We start from the raw sequence: 21,144 nt of genomic DNA, 5'->3' as shown, positions 1-21,144 counted from the left end.
GGATTTTCTAGGCAAAAAGGATAAGAGGAATGGGTGGTCAGGGAAGGGACAGTACAAGTAAACACCCAGAAGAACAAAAATTCATGGAGTTTCAGGAAATGGCTGCTAGAGAGGCCGTGGGACACAGGTTGAAAGAGTCATCTGGGACAAGGTCACAAAGGGCCCTGACTACCAAGAGGCCAGATGTTACTCTGTAGACACTGGAGAGCAACCGAGGGAAGGAGTGACTTGCTGGGTCTAGAACACCTGAGAAAATGGAGGCAGAGACACTGTAATACTCAAAAGTTGTGAACCTGGGCAGCAGAAGCAGCAGCAGCAGCAGCAGCAGCAGGAAAGGAAATGAGAGTCTGGACCTGTGAAATGCTCCTGGTCACCCTCAGGTACAGTCAACAGGACCTGACAACTGCCTAGGTTGGGTCGGGGGGTGGGGTGAAGGAAATGCGAGAGTTAAGGCTTACTGTCAGATGTTTAGCCTGTTTGGAAAAAATGTATTAATTGAAAATTTGAATTTGAGTTTGTGGTACTTTTGGAACCACAATGAAGAGGTCTCTGTCGAGCAGCCTGTCTAGTTTTATTTCTAGTTTGGTCTAGAACTAAAGAAAAAGATCAGAGCTGGCTTTATTATCAAGGAGTTATGTGAAACCACGAGAGTGGAAATCGTAGTCCAGAGACCAGCTGCTGAGTAAATGAAGACCCAGACAGAACACCATAAAACACCTCCATTCAAGGGGCCGGGAGAGAAAGCAGCAAAGGAGCAAGGAGTGAAAAGAGAAAAAGAAAACTTAGGAGAGTGGTGTGATAGAAACTAAGAGAGGAAAAGTTCAGGACAGAGGGTATTATCAACAATGTCAAATGCTGAAGAGAGGAAAGTAGGTTGATGGTAGAGAAGTCACTGGATTTGCCAAAAAGGAGGGCACTGGTGGCCTGGGCAAATAGTTCAGTGGAATAACAGTTAAGGTGACAACTGGATTGTGGGGACTGGGGAATAACTGTGGAGGAAATACCTCTTTTTTTTCTTTGTAATTCAATTATCATCACTTTATTCAAATCTTCAAAACAGTCTTTATTCTACATTTTTAGTATAAAAAACCTACAAGACAGATGCACCACAGTGCAGCTAGAGACATACAACACTGAACTTCCACAACAGTCAAACATAACATGTAGAGAACACAAAATTTAGGTGAACTGAAATTATAAGATAAAATAAAATCCAATTTCAGAAAACAAAAATCAAAAGATTAAGGATCCTGAAATATCCTTAGCCCTAGTGAGATTTCACTGGACTCAAGTCATTTTGGAGAGAGACATTCACAATATGACCCCATTAACCCAGCTTAGGAACTCTTGGGCATGAGTGGCCACATCAGGCACTCTGACAATAAATTGTAACCAATTTGTGATCTGAAAACTTCCCTTAATTTGACTCTAAAGTCATCAGGCTTTTCAAGCTGTCACTGTTTGCAGATGACATGATACTATACATCGAGAATCCTAAAGATGCTACCAGAAAACTACTAGAGCTAATCAATGAATTTGGTAAAGTAGCAGGACACAAAATTAATGCACAGAAATCTCTGGCATTCCTGTACACTAATGATGAAAAATCTGAAAGTGAAATCAAGAAAACACTCCCATTTACCATTGCAACAAAAAGAATAAAGTATCTAGGAATAAACCTACCTAAGGAGACAAAAGACCTGTATGCAGAAAATTATAAGACACTGATGAATGAAATTAAAGATGATACAAATAGATGGAGAGATATACCATGTTCCTGGATTGGAAGAATCAATATTGTGAAAATGACTCTACTACCCAAAGCAATCTACAGATTCAATGCAATCCCTATCAAACTACCACTGGCATTTTTCACGGAACTAGAACAAAAAATTTCAAAATTTGTATGGAAAAACAAAAGACCCCGAATAGCCAAAGCAATCTTGAGAACGAAAAATGGAGCTGGAGGAATCAGGCTCCCTGACTTCAGACTATACTACAAAGCTACAGTAATCAAGACAGTGTGGTACTGGCACAAAAACAGAAAGATAGATCAATGGAACAGGATAGAAAGCCCAGAGATAAACCCACGCACATATGGTCACCTTATCTTTGATAAAGGAGGCAGGAATGTACAGTGGAGAAAGGACAGCCTCTTCAATAAGTGGTGCTGGGAAAACTGGACAGGTACATGTAAAAGTATGAGATTAGATCACTCCCTAACACCATACACAAAAATAAGCTCAAAATGGATTAAAGACCTAAATGTAAGGCCAGAAACTATCAAACTCTTAGAGGAAAACATTTATGTCACTCTATGACATAAATCACAGCAAGGTCCTTTTTGACCCACCTCCTAAAGAAATGGAAATAAAAACAAAAATAAACAAATGAGACCTAATGAAACTTCAAAGCTTTTGCACAGCAAAGGAAACCATAAACAAGACCAAAAGACAACCCTCAGAATGGGAGAAAATATTTGCAAATGAAGCAACTGACAAAGGATTAATCTCCAAAATTTATAAGCAGCTCATGCAGCTGAATAGCAAAAAAACAAACAACCCAATCCAAAAATGGGCAGAAGACCTAAATAGACATTTCTCCAAAGAAGATATACAGACTGCCAACAAACACATGAAAGAATGCTCAACATCATTAATCATTAGAGAAATGCAAATCAAAACTACAATGAGATATCATCTCACACCAGTCAGAATGGCCATCATCAAGAAATCTAGAAACAATAAATGCTGGAGAGGGTGTGGAGAAAAGGGAATACGCTTGCACTGCTGGTGGGAATGTGAATTGGTACAGCCGCTATGAAGAACAGTATGGAGGTTCCTTAAAAAACTACAAATAGAACTACCATATGACCCAGCAATCCCACTACTAGGCATATACCCTGAGAAAACTATAATTCAAAAAGAGACATGTACCAAAATGTTCATTGCAGCTCTATTTACAATAGCCAGAAGATGAAAGCAACCTAAGTGTCCAGCATCGAATGAATGGATAAAGAAGATGTGGCACATATATACAATGGAATATTACTCAGCCATAAAAAGAAATGAAATTGAGCTATTTGTAATGAGGTGGATAGACCTAGTGTCTGTCATACAGAGTGAAGTAAGTCAGAAAGAGAAAGACAAATACCGTATGCTAACACATATATATGGAATTTAAGAAAAAAAAATGTCATGAAGAACCTAGGGGTAAAACAGGAATAAAGGGCTTCCCTGGTGGCGCAGTGGTTGAGAGTCTGCCTGCCGATGCAGGGGACACGGGTTCGTGCCCCGGTCCGGGAGGATCCCACATGCCGTGGAGCGGCTGGGCCCGTGAGCCATGGCTGCTGAGCCTGTGCGTCCGGACAGGCTCTGCAACGGGAGAGGCCACAACAGTGAGAGGCCCGCATACCGCAAAAAAAAAAAAAAAAGAAAAAAGAAAAAAAAAAACAGGAATAAAGACACAGACCTACTTGAGAATGGACTTGAGGATATGGGGAGGGGGAAGGGTAAGGTGTGACAAAGCGAGAGAGAGGCATGGACATATATACACTACCAAACGTAAGGTAGATAGCTAGTGGGAAGCAGCCGCATAGCACAGGGAGATCAGCTCGGTGCTTTGTGACCGCCTGGAGGGGTGGGATAGGGAGGGTGGGAGGGAGGGAGACACAAGAGGGAAGGGATATGGGAACAGATGTATATGTATAACTGATTCACTTTGTTATAAAGCAGAAACGAATACACCATTGTGAAGCAATTATACTCCAATGAAGTTGTAAAAAATAAAAATAAAAATAAAAAAAATAAAGTCATCAGGCTTTTCAAAGGCATCCTCCTTGTTGCCCCTCTTATTTTAAACTGTTTTCAGTACAATTTGTATTGATATGCTTTGATATCAGGAAAAGTTCGGTTTTTCTGGCACCAAAGCAAATTTGGGTTTGGTTCATGTATAAAAAGATGATCTTTAAGGAGGGTCCAAAGGCACTCTCCACTTCTGCCTAAGGAGATCCAAAGTGGAAATAAAGGGGTCTGTGCTTAGGGCACAGAGGGAGTCTCAGAGGATCCTTGTAAAAGACTAGTTAAAAGATGACAAGTGGGAGAAGTGCAAGGAGAGAAGGAAATGGGTCTGACTGCTTTCTGTCCTGCACCACTGATTCAATGGAGACTGGTGGGAGGGAATGGAAGACTAGGGTAAAGGGTGGGATTAGGGCAAAGGATGGAAAGGAAAAGGCAGACAACCAATGTGTTTCATTTATAACAAGTAATAACAATCAAAGACTTACAGGAGATTAAAGACCAATCAGAATAATCTGGCAACTTTAATCAGAAGATCGAAGTTCTCTCCAAACCTTATTTCATGTTTTATTACTAAAAGTAAAGACCAGTATGGTACAGTATTACTTCAGAGAAACTAAAGGAAGGTCCCTAGGGCTGCTTCACTCACAGTCATTTTATAAATGGATACACCCCCCTACATCAAAATGCTTTGGGGCGGTAATGCTACTACTATATATATGGTTTCTTATTAAGTTTGAAAAGTGATTGAAAGTTTGGGTACCAGAAAGACACCTCAACAGCATGTGTCTAAACTGCAACTTCAGGTTAATGTGACTAAAGCAAAGCAGTTATATTGTGAGAACCTATGTGATGTCTTTCCTGGCACAAAGGTGGCCTTGGTTCCTCACTGGATGGTGTAGTCACCATCTGAGCCACCCATGGAGAAGTTTCTCTTCCACTGAGTTACAAGGACATGGGCTCCCTGCATGACTGCAAGCTGTGCAGTGCTGGGAGGATACCCGGTGCTGTAGGAAGAACCGTGCCAGAAGTAGCCTCAGCTCCGAATCTGGCACCTTCATCACACCCTCCTCCCACCGGCACTGCTGAACCAGCTGGAGATGGGACCAACCAGATACTAAGCCATGGGGACTCTGCAACCTAAAAGGCCAACAGCCACAGACTAGGCCGTGGGAAGATACCATGAGGTGCCAGGAAAAGCAGCTGACACGGTGGGGACTGTGGCAGCCCCTGAGTGCACAAAGCTCGGATGGCAGACCTCTGAGCAGGCAGGTGAAGCATCAGTACAGGGTGGAACCTGAGGAAGATGCAAGGTCTGAGAGTACACCGGATTCCCAGGAGGCTGCGCAGGGTAGGCTGACTGTGGTGGATACTGACCCTGCCGTTCACGGAGGCTGTGGGTCTGGTTCAGCTCAGTGTCATGGACAGAAATGAGCTCTTGACAGGATAGAAGTAAAAAAGCAATTATGGCCCGAGGAGGGCAGGTTCTGAAGGGAAACTGAAGCATATTTGTCTGCTAAGAACACAAGCAGGTAGAGAGGCTGAAATTACAGGAGAGAAAAGGAAAGACCCTCAAAAAAACAAAAGTTCAAAGTTTCCATGAAAAGGCTCATGTTTCACTGAGATCACAGCAATGGGGAAAGAAAAAGCAAATTTAAGGAGATGTGAAGGGAAATGAGTTCATTTTCGATAGTTTTCTCAGTGAAGCAAAAGTGAGGTCACCATCTGAGAGGTCTGGACGTGAAGAGGGTTAACAGGACTAAAAGCTGCAGAGAATCGAGTAAGGAGGAGACTAGGAATAAGACTAGGAATAAGCAAGCAGCGTTGAAGGACCAGCTGAGTTGGAAAATATGAATCCTCACTCAAAACAAAATTATTTATTTTAACCACCATCATCTAACAGAATGAGTAAAGAATAAAGAGTAGGAAAAGACATAGCTGAATAAATGAACATCTCAGCTACAAATCAATCAAAGCAACAGAACTCAGTTTATTGAACAGTCATCCTGCCAGGCTCTGAAATGCTGGAAATGTTCCTACAGTTGCAAAAAGGATAAGTCTTCTACCGACAAAATCATTCACAGCTACTCCCTGAAAAACCCCAACCTGGAGTCAAACCAACCAGTCAAGTTCTCTGCTCTGCACCCCCAGGAGCTGAGCCCCGCTGAAGTCAAGTCCCAGAACCACACGTACTGCAGGTGCCAGCTCTGGGGGCGGGGTTACAAACATGCCCCCCGACTTCATAATCAGGCTTATTTTTATCATCTCTACTTTCTCTCCTTCACTTAATTCACTGCACTTTAGCTCCCCCCACAACTGGTCACCAAAACTGTTCTCATTAAAGGGCGCAGGGAGCTCCATGCTGACCACTTTTTTTTTTTAAATTAATTTACTTATTTTTGGCTGCGTTGGGTCTTCGTTGCTGCACATGGGTTATTTACAGACCTGGGTCTCAACGGCAAGTCCTTCTACTCCTGGCAGACACGGCTGTACATCCTAAGGAGATCTCAGGATGAGACCTGGGGCTGCAAGCCAGGCTGCACTTCTTAAGAACAAAGTACCTCAAGCAAAAAATTTAAATGATCAGAGAACCAAACGCCTTAGGGAATTAACATGCTACAGGAAAAAATGACATAGGACTTAGTGTCAAAGTGATTTTAAGCTGAGTCTCAAAACTACCATTTTGCTGAATAAAGCTATAAAGTCAAATAAAACATGGTTCCTCCCAAACCCTCAAGAACTCTAGCAATGGAGGCTTTTAAGCAAATTAATGCAGCTCCAGTTTGTACTACTAGAACCAGACCACTTAAGGGCTATTATCTTGAATCTCCTCTTCCTGAGAGAATGGTAGAGAAAAACTCTATCGGGATATTCAGAAATAAGAATTAAAGAGCACTTCACAGCAGTTTCTGTTATAAATGTGATTCCTTAAACTGTATTGGCTAGCACAAGATGATCCAGGTCTTGATAGCATATGGCAAGCAGCCCCCTGAGTCACCAGGCACTGAGGCCAAATGAATTCCAGTGGGCTGCAATAGTTGGCTACCTCCCATAGGAGCCGGGCCCAGCGACAGTGAACGAAGCCTGCCGGCCCCCTCTACTGGTTGTTTTCAGAACAACACTGCCTGCAGCTTTTGCTTCCTACAGTCATAGATAACCTGTGTGTCAATAAGAACCCTGGCACGTTCATCTGTCCCAGGAATCAACCATTTAATGAAAAGTAGACACTAAAGGGTCAAAAAGGACTTTACAAATCTTCAAATTTAGGATCACAAATGGAAAAAGAGAACTGAAATAAATCCACCTCTGAATATTACAGTCTACTTTAAATATATATAGATTATGGCCAATCATGAGTCAGCTTGCAAGGCAACTGAATAGTAGCCAGTTACATATTTATAGCAGAAAAGATGTATGGATTGGGAAGCAAAACACCAGGCAAACAGCTGAGAAGAGGTCTTAAAAATCGACCATTAGGACTTCTGTTGTAGACAAGATGGAGTAAACCCACTAAAGCCTCTTTCTGCTGTTTACGACAACAACAAACGCAGGACAAAACACAAAAGCAAAAACCTGGACTCTGAAAACAAAAGTAGGTGGACTGGGAAGGGAAACAAAACTTGAAGAAGGGCCTCCCTGGTGGCGCAGTGGTTGGGAGTCCGCCTGCCGATGCAGGGGATGCGGGTTCGTGCCCCGGTCTGGGAGGATCCCATGTGCCGCGGAGCGGCTGGGCCCGTGAGCCATGGCTGCTGAGCCTGCGCGTCCGGAGCCTGTGCTCCGCAACGGGAGAGGCCACAACAGTGAGAGGCCCGCATACCACAAAAAAAAAAAAAAAAAAAAAAAAAAAAAAAAAACTTGAAGAAAGCTGGAACTAGTTGGTGGGACTTCCCTGGTAGTCCAGTGGTTAAGAATCGGCCTTCCAGTGCAGGGGACGCAGGGTTCAGTCCCTGGTTGGGGAACTAAGATCCCACATGCTGCGGGGCAACTAAGCCCGCGCACCTCAACTACTGAGCCTACACGCCTCAACTAGAGAGCCTGCGTGCCGCAGCGAAAAACCTTGCACTCTGAAGCCCACACGCCACAACTAGAGAAAACCCCGTGTGCCACAACAAAGTGCCTGCACGCTGCAATGAAGATTCTGTGTGCTGCAACTAAGACCCAATGCAGTCAAAGATAAATAAATAAAATAAATATTTTTTAAAAAAAAGAAAAAAGAGGGCTTCCCTGGTGGCGCAGTGGTTGAGAGTCTGCCTGCCGGTGCAGGGGACACGGGTTCGTGCCCCGGTCTGGGAAGATCCCACATGCCACAGAGCGGCTGAGCCTGTGCGTCCGGAGCCTGTGTGTCCGGAGCCTGTGCTCCGCAACGGGAGAGGCCACAACAGTAAGAGGCCCTCGTACCGCAAAAAACAAAAAAAAAAAAAAAAAAGAAAAAAAGGAAAAAACTAGCTGGTGTGCGGTATGGATGTGAGTTTCTTTCTTTTCCTCCTTTCTCTCATAAGCCCTGATCCTCAGGACTGCCCTTAGCAGTACTGCCCTACAGCAGTAGTTTCACATGCAGCTGAAACTCCAAGAGAAATTCCATCTTTCTGGCCAGAAGATTGGGAAAAGGGGCCCCAGAGATCTGGAGATCTAGGTAAAGCCCACAACTCGAGAGCAGTTCCTCAGGGAGCCCTGGCAGTGGATATATCCAGGAAGGGAGCCACTGTGGTCCAGAGTGCCAAGGAATATCTTTTTTTCCCCCTCTCCTCTTCTTTCCTACCTTCTTTGCCCCAAGGGTGGCACCAGTAACAAATGCAAACAAAAGCAGCTAAAATGATGAGAGAAATCTAGTACTTGTGGCCAGAGGCCTAAAAAAGGGGGCACATGTGGGCCTGAGAGTCTGGGGGCAATCCCAGAGAGATGAGCAAGAGAGGATTTCCCTAAATTTGAGTACCAATCAGCACAAATCTTAGGTTTAGCCCAAGCTATACATGTGTAGAACAGCCCCAAACAACAAAGAGCAGAGACCCAGCACAGCAAACACACTGAGAAGTGAACAAGTTAAAACATAACTCCAGTCTCATATGCAAAAAAGATCCAAAGCAGCAGAAAAAACAGTTTAAAACCTAAAATGATATTGAAATCCTTGCCATGTAAGCCAAGACAGACTTGAGGTGTGAACGTAACTGGACTGACCACCTGCTAAAAGAAACAAAAAAAAGCAATATTAACCAGAGGCGTTTCACAGGATACAGAGTTCTAAACAATATAATATTCAAAATGTCCAGGATACAATCTAAAATTATCTCAATGAGGGAAATATCACTCATTCTCAAGGGAAAAGTTAATCAACAGATACCAAACCTATGATGACCAAGATGTTGGAATTATCAGACAAAAACTTTAAAGTAGCTATTATTACAACATGAGATATAAACAAACATTCTATTTTTTAAACATTCTTGAAATGAATGGAATAATAAAAGTTCTCAGGAAAGAGACAGAAGTTATAAGTAGTAAACAAATGAAAATTTTAGAACTGAAAAATATATGAAAATTTAAAATTCACTATGTGGGCTTAATAACAAAATAGAGTTGACAGAAGAAAAGAGTCTTCGAATGTATAGACAGTTCAGTAGAAATTACCCCATTTAAACAACAAAGAGGGAAAAAAATGAACAGAGAGGATTCAGGGAAGATGGCAGAGTAGGAAGAACCAGGAATCTGCCTCCCCACCACCTAGACAACAACCATCTAGACAACTAGACCTAAATGTAAAATGCAAAACTATAAAACTCCCAGGAGATAACACAGCAGAAAACCTAGATGACCTTGCATATGGTAATGACTTTTTAGATACAACACCAAAGACACGATCCACAAAAGAAATAATTGATAAATTGGACTTCATTAAAATTAAAAATATTTGCTCTATGAAACACAAAGTCAAGAAAACAAGATAAACCACAGCCTGAGAGAAAATATTTCCAAAAGACGCGTGATAAAGGATGGTTATCCAAAACACAGAAAGAATTCTTAAAACTCAGCAATAAAAAAACAAACAACCAGGGCTTCCCTGGTGTTGCAGTGGTTGAGAGTCCGCCTGCTGATGCAGGGGACGCAGGTTCGTGCCCTGGTCCGGGATGATCCCACATGCCACGGAGCGGCTGGGCCCGTGAGCCACGGCCACTGAGCCTGCGCGTCTGGAGCCTGTGCTCCGCAACAGGAGAGGCCACAACAGTGAGAGGCCCGCGTACTGCTAAAAAAAACAAAAAACAAACAACCCCAATTTTTTTTTTTTTTTTTTTTTGCGGTATGCGGGCCTCTCACTGCTGTGGCCTCTTCCGCTGCAGAGCACAGGCTCCGGACGCACAGGCCCAGTGGCCATGGCCCACGGCCCAGCTGCTCCACGGCATGTGGGATCCTCCCGGACCGGGGCACGAACCCGCGTCCCCTGCATCGGCAGGCAGACTCCCAACCACTGCGCCACCAGGGAAGCCCCAACCCAATTTTTAAAATGGGCAAAAGAACCACTTACAATAGCCAAGACATGGAAGCAACCCAAGTGCCCCATCAACAGATGACCGGATTAAAATGTGGTGTGTGTGTGTATATGTGTGTGTATATATATATGTGTGTGTGTGTATATATATATGTATATATATACACACATATATATGTATACACATATATGTACATATACACACACACATATACACACAGTGGAGTATTAGCTAAAAAAAAATGAATGAAACACTGCTATTTGCAGCAATGTGGATGGACCTAGAGAATATTATGTGTAGTGAAATAAGTCAGACAGAGAAAGACAAATACTATACAATATCGCTTATATGCAGAACCTAAAAAAATAGTACAGGGACTTCCCTGGCGGGCCAGTGGTTAAGACTCCATGCTTCCACTGCAGGGGGTATGGGTTCGATCCTTGGTTGGGGAACTAAGATCCCACATGCTGCACGGTATGGCCAAAAAAATTTTTTAATTAAAAATAAAAAAATAATACAAATGAATACATATGCAAAACAGACTCACAGATATATAAAACAAACTTGTGGTTACCAAAAGGGAGGGGGAAGGAGAGGGGATAAATTATAGGTATGGGATTAACAGATAAAAATTACTATACATAAAATAGATAAGCATCAAGGATTTACTACATAGCACAGGGAATTATACCCATAATCTTGTAATAACCTATAATGGAGTATAATCTGCAAAAAATACTCAATCACTAGGCTGTACACCTGAAACTAACACCATATTGTAAATCAACTATACTGGAAAAAAAAAGAAACAAACAAACAAGAAATAAGTGGATGAAAGGGACTTCCCTGGTGGCACAGTGGTTAAGGATCTGCCTGCCAACGCAGGGGACATGGGTTTGAGCCCTGGTCCGGGAAGATCCCGCATGCTGCAGAGCAACTAAGCCCATGCACCACAACTACTGAGCCTGTGCTCTAGATACCGCAAGCCACAACTACTGAGCCCATGTGCCACAACTAAGGAAGCCCGTGTGCCTAGAACCCATGCTCCGCAACAAGGGAAGCCACCCCAATGTGAAGCCCAAGCACTGCAACGAAGAGTAGCCCCCACTCGCCGCAACCAGAGAAAGCCCACGCACAGCAACAAAGACCCAATGCAGCCAAAAATAAATAAATAAATTTATTTTTTAAAAAAAAGAAAAAAAATAAGTGGATGAAGGATGTTAATAGGTAGTTCACAGAAAAAGCTTTTAAACACTGGAAGAGATGCTCAACTTCATTCATTTGTACAGAAGTACAAATAAAAACAAGGTATCATGTTTTTTCACCCGCTAAAAAAAAAAAGACCTGAATGGACACCTCACCAAAGAAGATACACAGCTGGCAAATAAGCTTATGAAAGATGCTCCACATCATATGTCATCAGGGAAGTGCAAATTACAATGAGATACCACTATATACCTATTAGAATGGCCAAAATCCAGAACATTAACAACACCAAATGCTGATGAGAATGTGAAGCAACAGGAACTCTCATTCACTGATGGTGGAGACGCAAAATGGTACAGCCATTTTGGAAGACAGTCCAGGTTTCTTACAAAACTAATATACTCTTACTATATGATCCAGCTCCTTAGTATTTACCCAAAGGAGCTGAAAACTTATGTTGATAAAAAACCTGCACACAAATGTTTATAGTAGCTTCTCTTTTTCTTTTTTTTTTGCGGTACGCGGGCCTCTCACTGTTGTGGCCTCTCCTGCTGCGGAGCACAGGCTCCAGATGTGCAGGCTCAGTGGCCATGGCTCACAGGCCCAGCCGCTCCACGGTACGTGGGATCCTCCCGGAGTGGGGCACGAACCCGTGTCCCCTGCGTCGGCAGGCAGACTCTCAACCACTGCGCCACCAGGGAAGCCCAGTAGCTTTTCTTGATAAATGCCAAAACTCGGGAAGCAACCAAGATGTCCTTCAGTAGGTAATGGATTACTAAACTGTGGTACATTCAGACAATGGATTATTATTCAGTGCTAAAAAGAAATGAGCTATGAAACCATGAAAAGGCATGAAGGAACTTTAAATGCATCCTGAAAAGACTACATATTGTATGGTTCCAATTACATGACTTTCTGAAAATGGCAAAACTAGATAGACAGTAAAAAGATCAGTGATTTCCACGGGTTGTGAATGGGAAGGAAGGAATAAATAGGTGGAGCACAGAGGATTTCTAGGTCAGAGAAAATAATCTGTATGATACCATAACAGTGGACACACGTCATTACAAATTTGTCCAAATCCAAAGAACTGTTCACCACCACAAGTAAACCCTAATATAAACTATGAACTTTTGGTGTTAATGGCACGTCAATGTAGGTTCACTGATTATAACAAATTTACCACTCTGATGGGGGATGTTGATAATGAGGGATGCTATGGATGTGAGGGGGGTGGAACATATGGGAAATCTCTGCGCCTTCCCCTTATGTTGCTATAAACCTAAAACTGATCTAAAAACATGAAGTCTTTAAAAAAAAAAAAAAAATTCTGCAAAGGTGCCAGAGTAGGAAGTACCAGAAATCTGTCTCCCCACCTAGAAAACAACTGTACTGCTGGAATCTGTCTGATATTAACTATTTTGAAACTCTGAAGTCTACTGAAGGCTTGCAACTTCCAGGGGAAGTTTTGGAAGGTAAAAAGCAGTTAATTTTAGTCAATTTTAGATCTTAGCACAGTAGCAGCACCCATCCCCCAACTCCAGTGGCAGGCAGCTGTGCCCACGTTCCTGGAGCAGCTTGTACACAGCTTGTGGAAGCTAGAGAGGGCAAAAAGTACCCTGTCCTCCAAATATCAAGGATCTGTGCTCTAATCACTGACTATAGCTTCTGATCACAGAGGTGCAAGCAAAGGGGCAGCAGCCATTGTTGTTGCACCTCCCCCTCCAGCTGAAGTGACTTGTAGAATTTAAAGGGCTGGTGTCCTTTATTCCCCTAACCCTTCTTTTTTTTTTTTTTTTCTCCCTAAAGTTCAGACACTAAAGGCTGGGACATTCAAAAATAACTGCATATATGGGAAAAATCAGAGTGACTGTGCATGCCTAGGGAAAGAGGCACACTCAGAAAAGATCTGAGAAGACCCTGGGTTTACACCTCAAGCTGATCCGTAGCAGAGACAGCCTACAAGACAAAAAGCAAACAATAAACAAAAATCAGCAAGCCTAGGGGAAGGAAGAAAATCTGATTTCCAGAGTTACAACATTATTAGATCAAATGTCCAGTTTTCAACAAGAAATCACAAGGTAAACAAAGAAACAGTTTAGTATGGCCCATTCAAAGGAAAAAAATAAATCAATAGAAAACGTCCCTGAAAAAAACCTGATGGCCGGTCTACTAGACAAAGGCTTTAAAACAACTGTCTTAAAGAGGCTCCAAGAATGAGGGGCTTCCCTGGTGGCGCAGTGGTTAAGAATCCGCCTGCCAAGGCAGGGGACACAGGTTTGAGCCCTGGTCCAGGAAGATCCCACATGCCGCAGAGCAACTAAGCCAGTGCACCACAACAACTGAGCCTGTGATCTAGAGCCCACAAGCCACAATTACTGAAGCCTGTGTGCCTAGAGCCCATGCTCTACAACAAGAGAAACAATGCAATTAGAAGCCCGTGTACCACAACAAAGAGTAGCCCCCGCTCCCCACAACTAAAGAAAGCTACACACAGCAACAGACCCAACGCAGCCAAAAATTAATTAGCTAATTAATTTTTTAATTTAAAAAAAAGATGTTCCTAGAATTAAAGGAAGATGTGGAGAAAGTAAACAATGTATAAACAAAATGGAAATATCAATAAGAGACACAAACAAACAAACAAAACAAAAAGAAATTCCAGAGCTGGAAAGTACAATGACTGAAATGAAAAACACTAAAGGGATTTGAAGGCAGATATGAACAGGCAGAACAAAGAATCGATGAACTTGAACAGAAAAAAAGAAGATTAAAGAAAAGTGGACAAAGCCTAAGAGGTCTGTGGAGCACCAAGAAGTGGACCAACATATACAGTTTGGGAGTCCCAGAAGGGACTAAGTGTCCATCAAGAGATGAATGGTTAAAGAAGATGTGGGGTGTGTGTGTGTGTGTGTGTGTGTGTGTGTAACAATGGAATATTACTCAGCCATAAAAAAGAATGAAATAATACCATTTGCAGCAACATGGATGGACCTAGAGATTATCATACTAAGTGAAGTAAGTCAGACAGAGAAAGACAAATACCATATGATATCACTTATATGTGGAATCTAAAAAAAAAAATACAAATGAACTTTTTTACAAAACAGAAAAAGACTCACAGACATAGAAGACAAACTTATGGTTACCAAAGGGGAAAGGAGGGGAAAGGTGTGGAGGGATAAATTAGGGATTTAGGATTAACAGACACACTAGTATATATAAATTAGATAAACAACAAGGACCCACTATATAGCACAGGGAACTATATTCAATATCCTGTAATAACCTATAATGGAAAAGAATATATATATGTATAACTGAATCACTATACTGTATACCTGAAACTAACACAACATTGTAAATCAACCATACTTCAATTAAAAAGTTTCCTTGTCTTTAAACAACAACAACAAAAACAGAGGCTTGGGGACTATAGAACAATTATCAGAGTTCTAACAGTCGTGTCTTTGGAGTTCTGAAAGGAAAGGAGGAAGACACTGGGGCAGAAAAAAAATATTTAAAGAAACAATGACCCAAAACTTCACAAATTGGGTAAGACACAAAAATTTACATAATCAAGAAGCTCAGCAAAGATAAACTAAAAAAAAAAAAATCATAATCAAATCTTCAAAGACCAAACATAAAGAAAAGTTTTGAAAACAGTCAGAGGAAAACAATACATTACATATTGGCATGACCACAGATTTCTCGTCAGAAACCACGGCAATCAGAAGATACTGAACTAACATCTTTAACGTGCTAAAAGAAAAGATCATTCAACCCTGTGAAACGATCCTTCAGGAATGAAAGAAAATAATAACATTCTCATTTGAAAGAAAACTGTAGCCAGCAGGCCTGTTCTAAAAGAACGATAGAGGAAGTTCTTCAGGCTGAATGATAAAAAGTAAACATGGAACAGGAATGAATGAAGAGCAAAAGAAATAGCAAAATTCTGGGTAAATATAAGACTGTTTTTGTCCTCTTATGTTCTTTAAAATATGTAGAAGTATAGAACGTAAGTAATAAAACACTGCTAAACACTATTTTCAACATATATAGATGTAATAAATACAACAACTGTAACAAAAGGGAGAAGATAAAATAAGAAGTGTTGATGAGGATGTGGAGAAATTAGAACCCTTGTGCACTGTTTGTGGGAATGTAAAATGGAGCAGACACTATGGAAAACAGTATGGCAGTTCCTCAAAAAATTAAAAATAGAATTATCATAAGATCCAGCAAACTTGGCTTCTGGGTATATACTCAAAAGAACTGAATGCTGGGTCTCAAAAGAGATATTTGTACATTCATGTTCATAGCAGCATCATTATGTGCAACAGCCGAAAGGTGGAAACAACCCAGGTATACATCAGTTGATAAATGAATAAACAAAATGTCATATATACATAAAATGTAATACTATGCAGACTTCAAAAGGAAGGAAAATCTGACACATACTATAATATCAATGAACCTTGAAGACATAATAAATGAAATAAGCCAGTCACAAAATAAAAAATACTGTATGATTCTCATATGAGGTACTTAAAGTGGACAAATTCATGAGACATAAAGCAAATTGGTGGTTACCAGGGCTAGAGGATGTGGAATATGGGGAGTCACTGTTTAACGGGTATAGAGTTTTAGTTTTGCATGATGAACAAGTGTCCTGTGGATGGATGGCAGAGATGTAAAACAATTAAATATATCTAATGCCACTGAATTACACACTTAAAAATGGTTAAAATAAAAAGATAATAATATTAAATAATATTCAGACTATTTTTTTAAGACAAATACTATATGATTCTAATTACATTAGGTCTATAGAATAGTCAAATCCACAGAAATAGAAAACAGAGTGGTGGTGCCAGGGGCTGGGGAGAGCAGGAAATGGGGAGTTGTTTAATGGTATACAGATTGTTTTGTAAGATTTAAAAAGTTCTGGGGACTTCCCTGGTGGCACAATGGTGAAGACTCCACTCTCCCAATGCAAGGGGCCAAGGTTCGATCCCTGGTCACGGAACTAGATCCCACATGCGAGCCGCAACTAAGAGTTCGTATGCTGCAACTAAGGAGCCTGTGAGCCACAACTAAGGAGCCGGTAAGATGCAACTAAGGAGCCTGCGAGCAGCAACTAAGGAGCCCGCCTGCTGCAACAAAGACCCAGCACAACCAAATAAATTAAAAAAAAAAAAATCTGGGTATTGGTTACACACAATGTGAACACTATACTTAATACAGATGAACTGTAGACTTAAAAGTGGTTAAGGGGCTTCCCTGGTGGTGCAGTGGTTGAGAGTCCGCCTGCCGATGCAGGGGACACGGGTTTGTGCCCCGGTCCGGGAAGATCCCACATGCCGCGGAGCGGCTGGGCCCATGAGCCATGGCCGCTGAGCCTGCACGTGCGGAGCCTGTGCTCCACAACGGGAGAGGCCACAGCAGTGACAGGCCCACGTACTGCAAAAAAAAAAAAAAAAAAAAAAAAAAGTGGTTAAGATGGTAGGGCTTCCCTGGTGGCGCAGTGGTTAAGAATCTGCCTGCCGGGCTTCCCTGGTGGCGCAGTGGTTGGGAGTCCGCCTGCCGATGCAGGGGACACGGGTTCGTGCCCCGGTCTGGGAAGATCCCACATGCCGCGGAGCGGCTGGGCCCGTGAGCCATGGCCACTGAGCCTGTGCTCCGGAGCCTGTGCTCCGCAAGGGGAGAGGCCACAACAGTGAGAGGCCCGCCTACCGCAAAAAAAAAAAAAAAAAAAAAAAAAAAAAAAAAAAAAGAATCTGCCTGCCAATGCAGGAGACACAGGTTCGAGCCCTGGTCCAGGAAGATGCCACATGCCACAGAGCAACTAAGCCCATGCACCTCAACTACTAAGCCTGCGCTCTAGAGCCTGCAAGCCGCAACTACTGAGCCCATGTGTCACAACTACTGAAGTCCGTGCGCCTAGAGCCTGTGCTCCGCAACAAGAGAAGCCACTGCAATGAGAAGCCTGCGCACTGCAACAAAGACCCAACGCAGCCAAAAAAAAAAAATAAATTTTAAAAAATGGTTAAGATGGTAAATTTTATGTTATGTGTATTTTCTCACAAAAATAAAACAAACTGTACACATACACACAAGCACACATATGCACACATTTGAAAGATGTTTGTCTTCAGAGTTCATTTAGAGAAGAGAGGCAAGGGGAGAAGGGCACTTAGCTTACTGATAGTGTATCAACTGTGAGCCTGAACTAACACCAAATGTTTCCTCCAAAAGAAAATTATTATTCTCAATGAGTGACAAAAGCTTTTTGGATTTATCAGCTCTAGTATCAATTCTAAAAGACATGGGCTAGTTTTCTTCTCATGGAAACTTTTGATCTAATTCTTAAAGTTTTTAATTCCTACAAACTTAACTTATTCAAGAAAGTCACCAAGAAAGTAAATGGGCACTAGAAGAGCAGACAGAATATTATCAAGCCATTTTTGCCCCAAACAAACACAAATGTCAAATGACTTAATTCATCAACTTTATAAAAAGCACTTCAATTTGTGAATCCCATTTTTCAACCAATTTAGTCTGAATGCTGGGAAGGGGTTATGGGAAGATTTTTGGGAAAGATTTTTGAGATTAAAAAGCCCACTACATTCTGTTTCTGGCTCTAGAAGGATCCCAGTGCCTAAGTCTCAGTTGTTTCATCTACAGTACCATGACCCTGGGACTTCCCTGGTGGCGCAGTGAGAATCTGCCTGCCAATGCAGGGGACACAGGTTCGATCCCTGATCCAGGACTATCCCACATGCTGCGGAGCAGCTAAGCCCGTGCACCACAACTACTGAGCCTGTGCTCTAGAGCCCGCGAGCCTAGAGCCCATGCTCCACAACAAGAGAAGCCACCAAAATGAGAAGCCCGTGCACAGCAACGAAGACCCAAAGCAGCAATCAATCAATTTATACAATACCATGACCCTACGCCCTGTGTACTGATTACAATTCAAAACCCAACCTAATATAAATACACAGTTGCTGAGGATGATTTTTATAAGCTATCATTTTCATTATGTGTCAGTCTTTTCCCACTTAAGATTATTTTTACTTACTTGGTTAACTTGTGGCTTTTCACTGCTGTGAGAAATTCTCTCACAATCTCAGGACTCTGGTGCCTGCATGGTGTTTTTGATATGTATTTTAATGTCTACAAAAAAAAAAAAAAAAGGGAAAGGCAAGCATAAGACAAACAACCCTAAATGACAAAAAGAGAAGGCAATGGCTATAATTTAGTATTCTAAAATTTGGCTTCAAAAATCTTTTGTAAAACAAATGCCTTCAGCAGAGTCAATCTTCATATAATAGGAATTCCTCAAAAATAAAACCAGTAGCTAGAACAAAAAGATTACTGAAATTTTAGAATAAAGCTTTTCTGATCTTAAAGAAAAAACTCAGTCTGACAACTGTGTTATCATGTATCAATTTTTTATAGACAGGGAACCCAAAGAATAAATAAATAGCCATAAGTCCATATATAAATGACCCAATAAATGGATTAGAAGGAACAACTCTTTCTAACAAAGAATTCTAACAATTAAGCATAGAAAGAATGAGGGAAATAAATCACCATTAGGCAATCGCACCATAGGAATAATTACTGCAGGAAGGATCCACCAATGAATACTAAAATTAATCGGCAAAAGCTTAAGAAGTAGGATATTTGCATAGTCTCAAAGCAGCTTCCCCAAAATATTTATTAATTATTGTGCTAGTTTTAATGTGTGTCCTCAAATTCTTTAATATCCCTCCCTTAAGAGATGAAGCCTATCCCCCTTCCCCTGGTATGTGGGCTGGACTAGGTGACTCTTTGCTAATTAACAGAATATGGAAATGGAAAAACAGTAACTTTACAGTGAAGAAACCAGGCAGACACCACCTTAACCAAGTGATCAAAGTTAACAGCATCAGTAATAAGACACTGATACCATGTACTCTGTATCACGAAATGAGAAGGGCACATTTATTACCAAAGTAACTTTCCTTAAGGCACCAAAAATTAAAAGCAAGAACTTAAGAATTAATAGAGTGGGGACTTCCCTGGTGGTGCAGTAGTTAAGAATCTGCCTGCCAGTGCAGGGGACATGGGTTCCATCCCTGGTCAGGGAAGATCCCACGTGCCACAGAGCAACTAAGTCCGTGGTCCACAACTACTGAGCCTGTGCTCTAGAGCCTGTGCTCCACAACTACTGAAGCTTTCGTGCCTAGAGCCCATGCTCCACAACAGGAGAAGCCACCGCAATGAGAGGTCCGTGCACCACAATGAAGAGTAGCCCCCACTCGCTGCAACTAGAGAAAGCCCATGTGCAGAAACAAAGACCCGATTCAGCCAAAAATAAATTAATTAATTAAATTTAAAAAAATTAATAGAGTGATAGTGAGCATAAACGAATTAACTGTGTAGTTAAGGGTGCTTGATAGTTTGAAATGTGTATAAAACTAATTACCAACCATCTTTTTTTTCCTTCTTTGAAAGAGATGAACTATATAATGTGAAAGAACACAAATGAATAAATGAACTGTAGGGTTCTAAACACACAATTAAATGAAAAAAATCAGATGGGAAGGAATGGTGACAAAAGTGTTAAATTCCTCATTTTCCTTAAAAGAGATTATGATACCTTAATGCAAGTTTAAAAATGTCTTTGAAAAGATAAATTTAAAAAGAGTTAAATCTAAACCTCTTTAAAGACAAAATCAAAATTGAAAGCAAATAACAAGAAAAAACAAAATGACAGATACAAAAATCAAACATCATATAACAAATACAACAGCTTAAGCATAAGACTGGGAGAGAATGCAACAAACTATCAACTAGATATTAAGATTATGAATTACTTTTGATTTCTTCTTTATGCTTTTTTGTACTTTCTAAGTTTTCTACCATAAAAAGTATCACTTTCTCTGTAATAAAGAATTTGGTTTCGCTAAAACAGAGTTTGGACTTTGCCCTCAGCTTCTGGGAGGTAATCTCCATACTCCTGGAACATTATATCTAATAGGAGTATCTTTGCCTGGGGGCCTTATGTCCTACTGGATGGTCTTAACAATGTGACTTAGAGTAGGGGCTTTGGGTCATGCAGTATCAGTAGACCTGGAGGCTAACATGAATTACACAGGCAATCAATCATTCAATCATGCCTAGGTAATGGAGCCCCAATAAAAATTCTGGACACCAAAGCTTGGCTGAGCTTCCTTGGTTGGCAATATTCTGTGTGTATTAACACACACTGATTTCAAGAGAAATGTGCTCTGACTCCACATTAGAGAACAATGGAAGCTCTGCATTTGGTATTTCTCCTGGCACCTGCCCCATTTGCTTCTTCCCTTGGCCAAATTTAATCTGTATCTTTTCCTTGTAATAACCTGCACCGGTGAATATAATAGCTTTTAGCAAGTTCCGTGAGTACTTCCAGTGAATTATTGAACCTGAGGGTGGTCGTGGGGCTCCCCGCCTTGCAGTTGGTATTAGAAGTGATGGCAGACTTTTAATTAGTCTCTCCTCTGACTTTGCAATTGGTTAACACTCGCAATTGGCCAAACTCTTTCCACTTCTATAAACAGGATAAAAACTGGGTTACAGTAAACCTACTCAAATCAGATAATAGGTAGTCATGATTCGGTGGCCAGTCA

The 21,144-nt window shown here is 41.4% G+C and overlaps 2 protein-coding genes across 2 annotated transcripts in view; one reads left to right on the top strand and one right to left on the bottom strand.

Moving 5' to 3' along the window:
- The window catches only part of SEPTIN14 (septin 14), a gene marked incomplete at both ends in the record, with an annotated part of 572,766 nt that overhangs the window by 143,024 nt on the left and 408,598 nt on the right, over positions 1-21,144 (top strand). The window lies entirely within an intron of this gene.
- The window catches only part of CRCP (CGRP receptor component), a gene marked incomplete at both ends in the record, with an annotated part of 42,061 nt that overhangs the window by 7,008 nt on the left and 13,909 nt on the right, over positions 1-21,144 (bottom strand). The window contains one exon of the mRNA XM_079718294.1: positions 18,567-18,661. Within this exon, the coding sequence (XP_079574420.1) occupies positions 18,567-18,661 (95 nt within the window). The remainder of the gene's footprint in view (positions 1-18,566; positions 18,662-21,144) is intronic.

This window comes from Hyperoodon ampullatus, assembly GCF_949752795.1.
Source record: "Hyperoodon ampullatus genome assembly, chromosome: 14".
NCBI lineage: Eukaryota > Metazoa > Chordata > Mammalia > Artiodactyla > Ziphiidae > Hyperoodon > Hyperoodon ampullatus.
The sequence above is the reverse complement of the archived record's forward strand: the minus strand, read 5'-3'. Positions and strand labels throughout refer to the sequence as shown.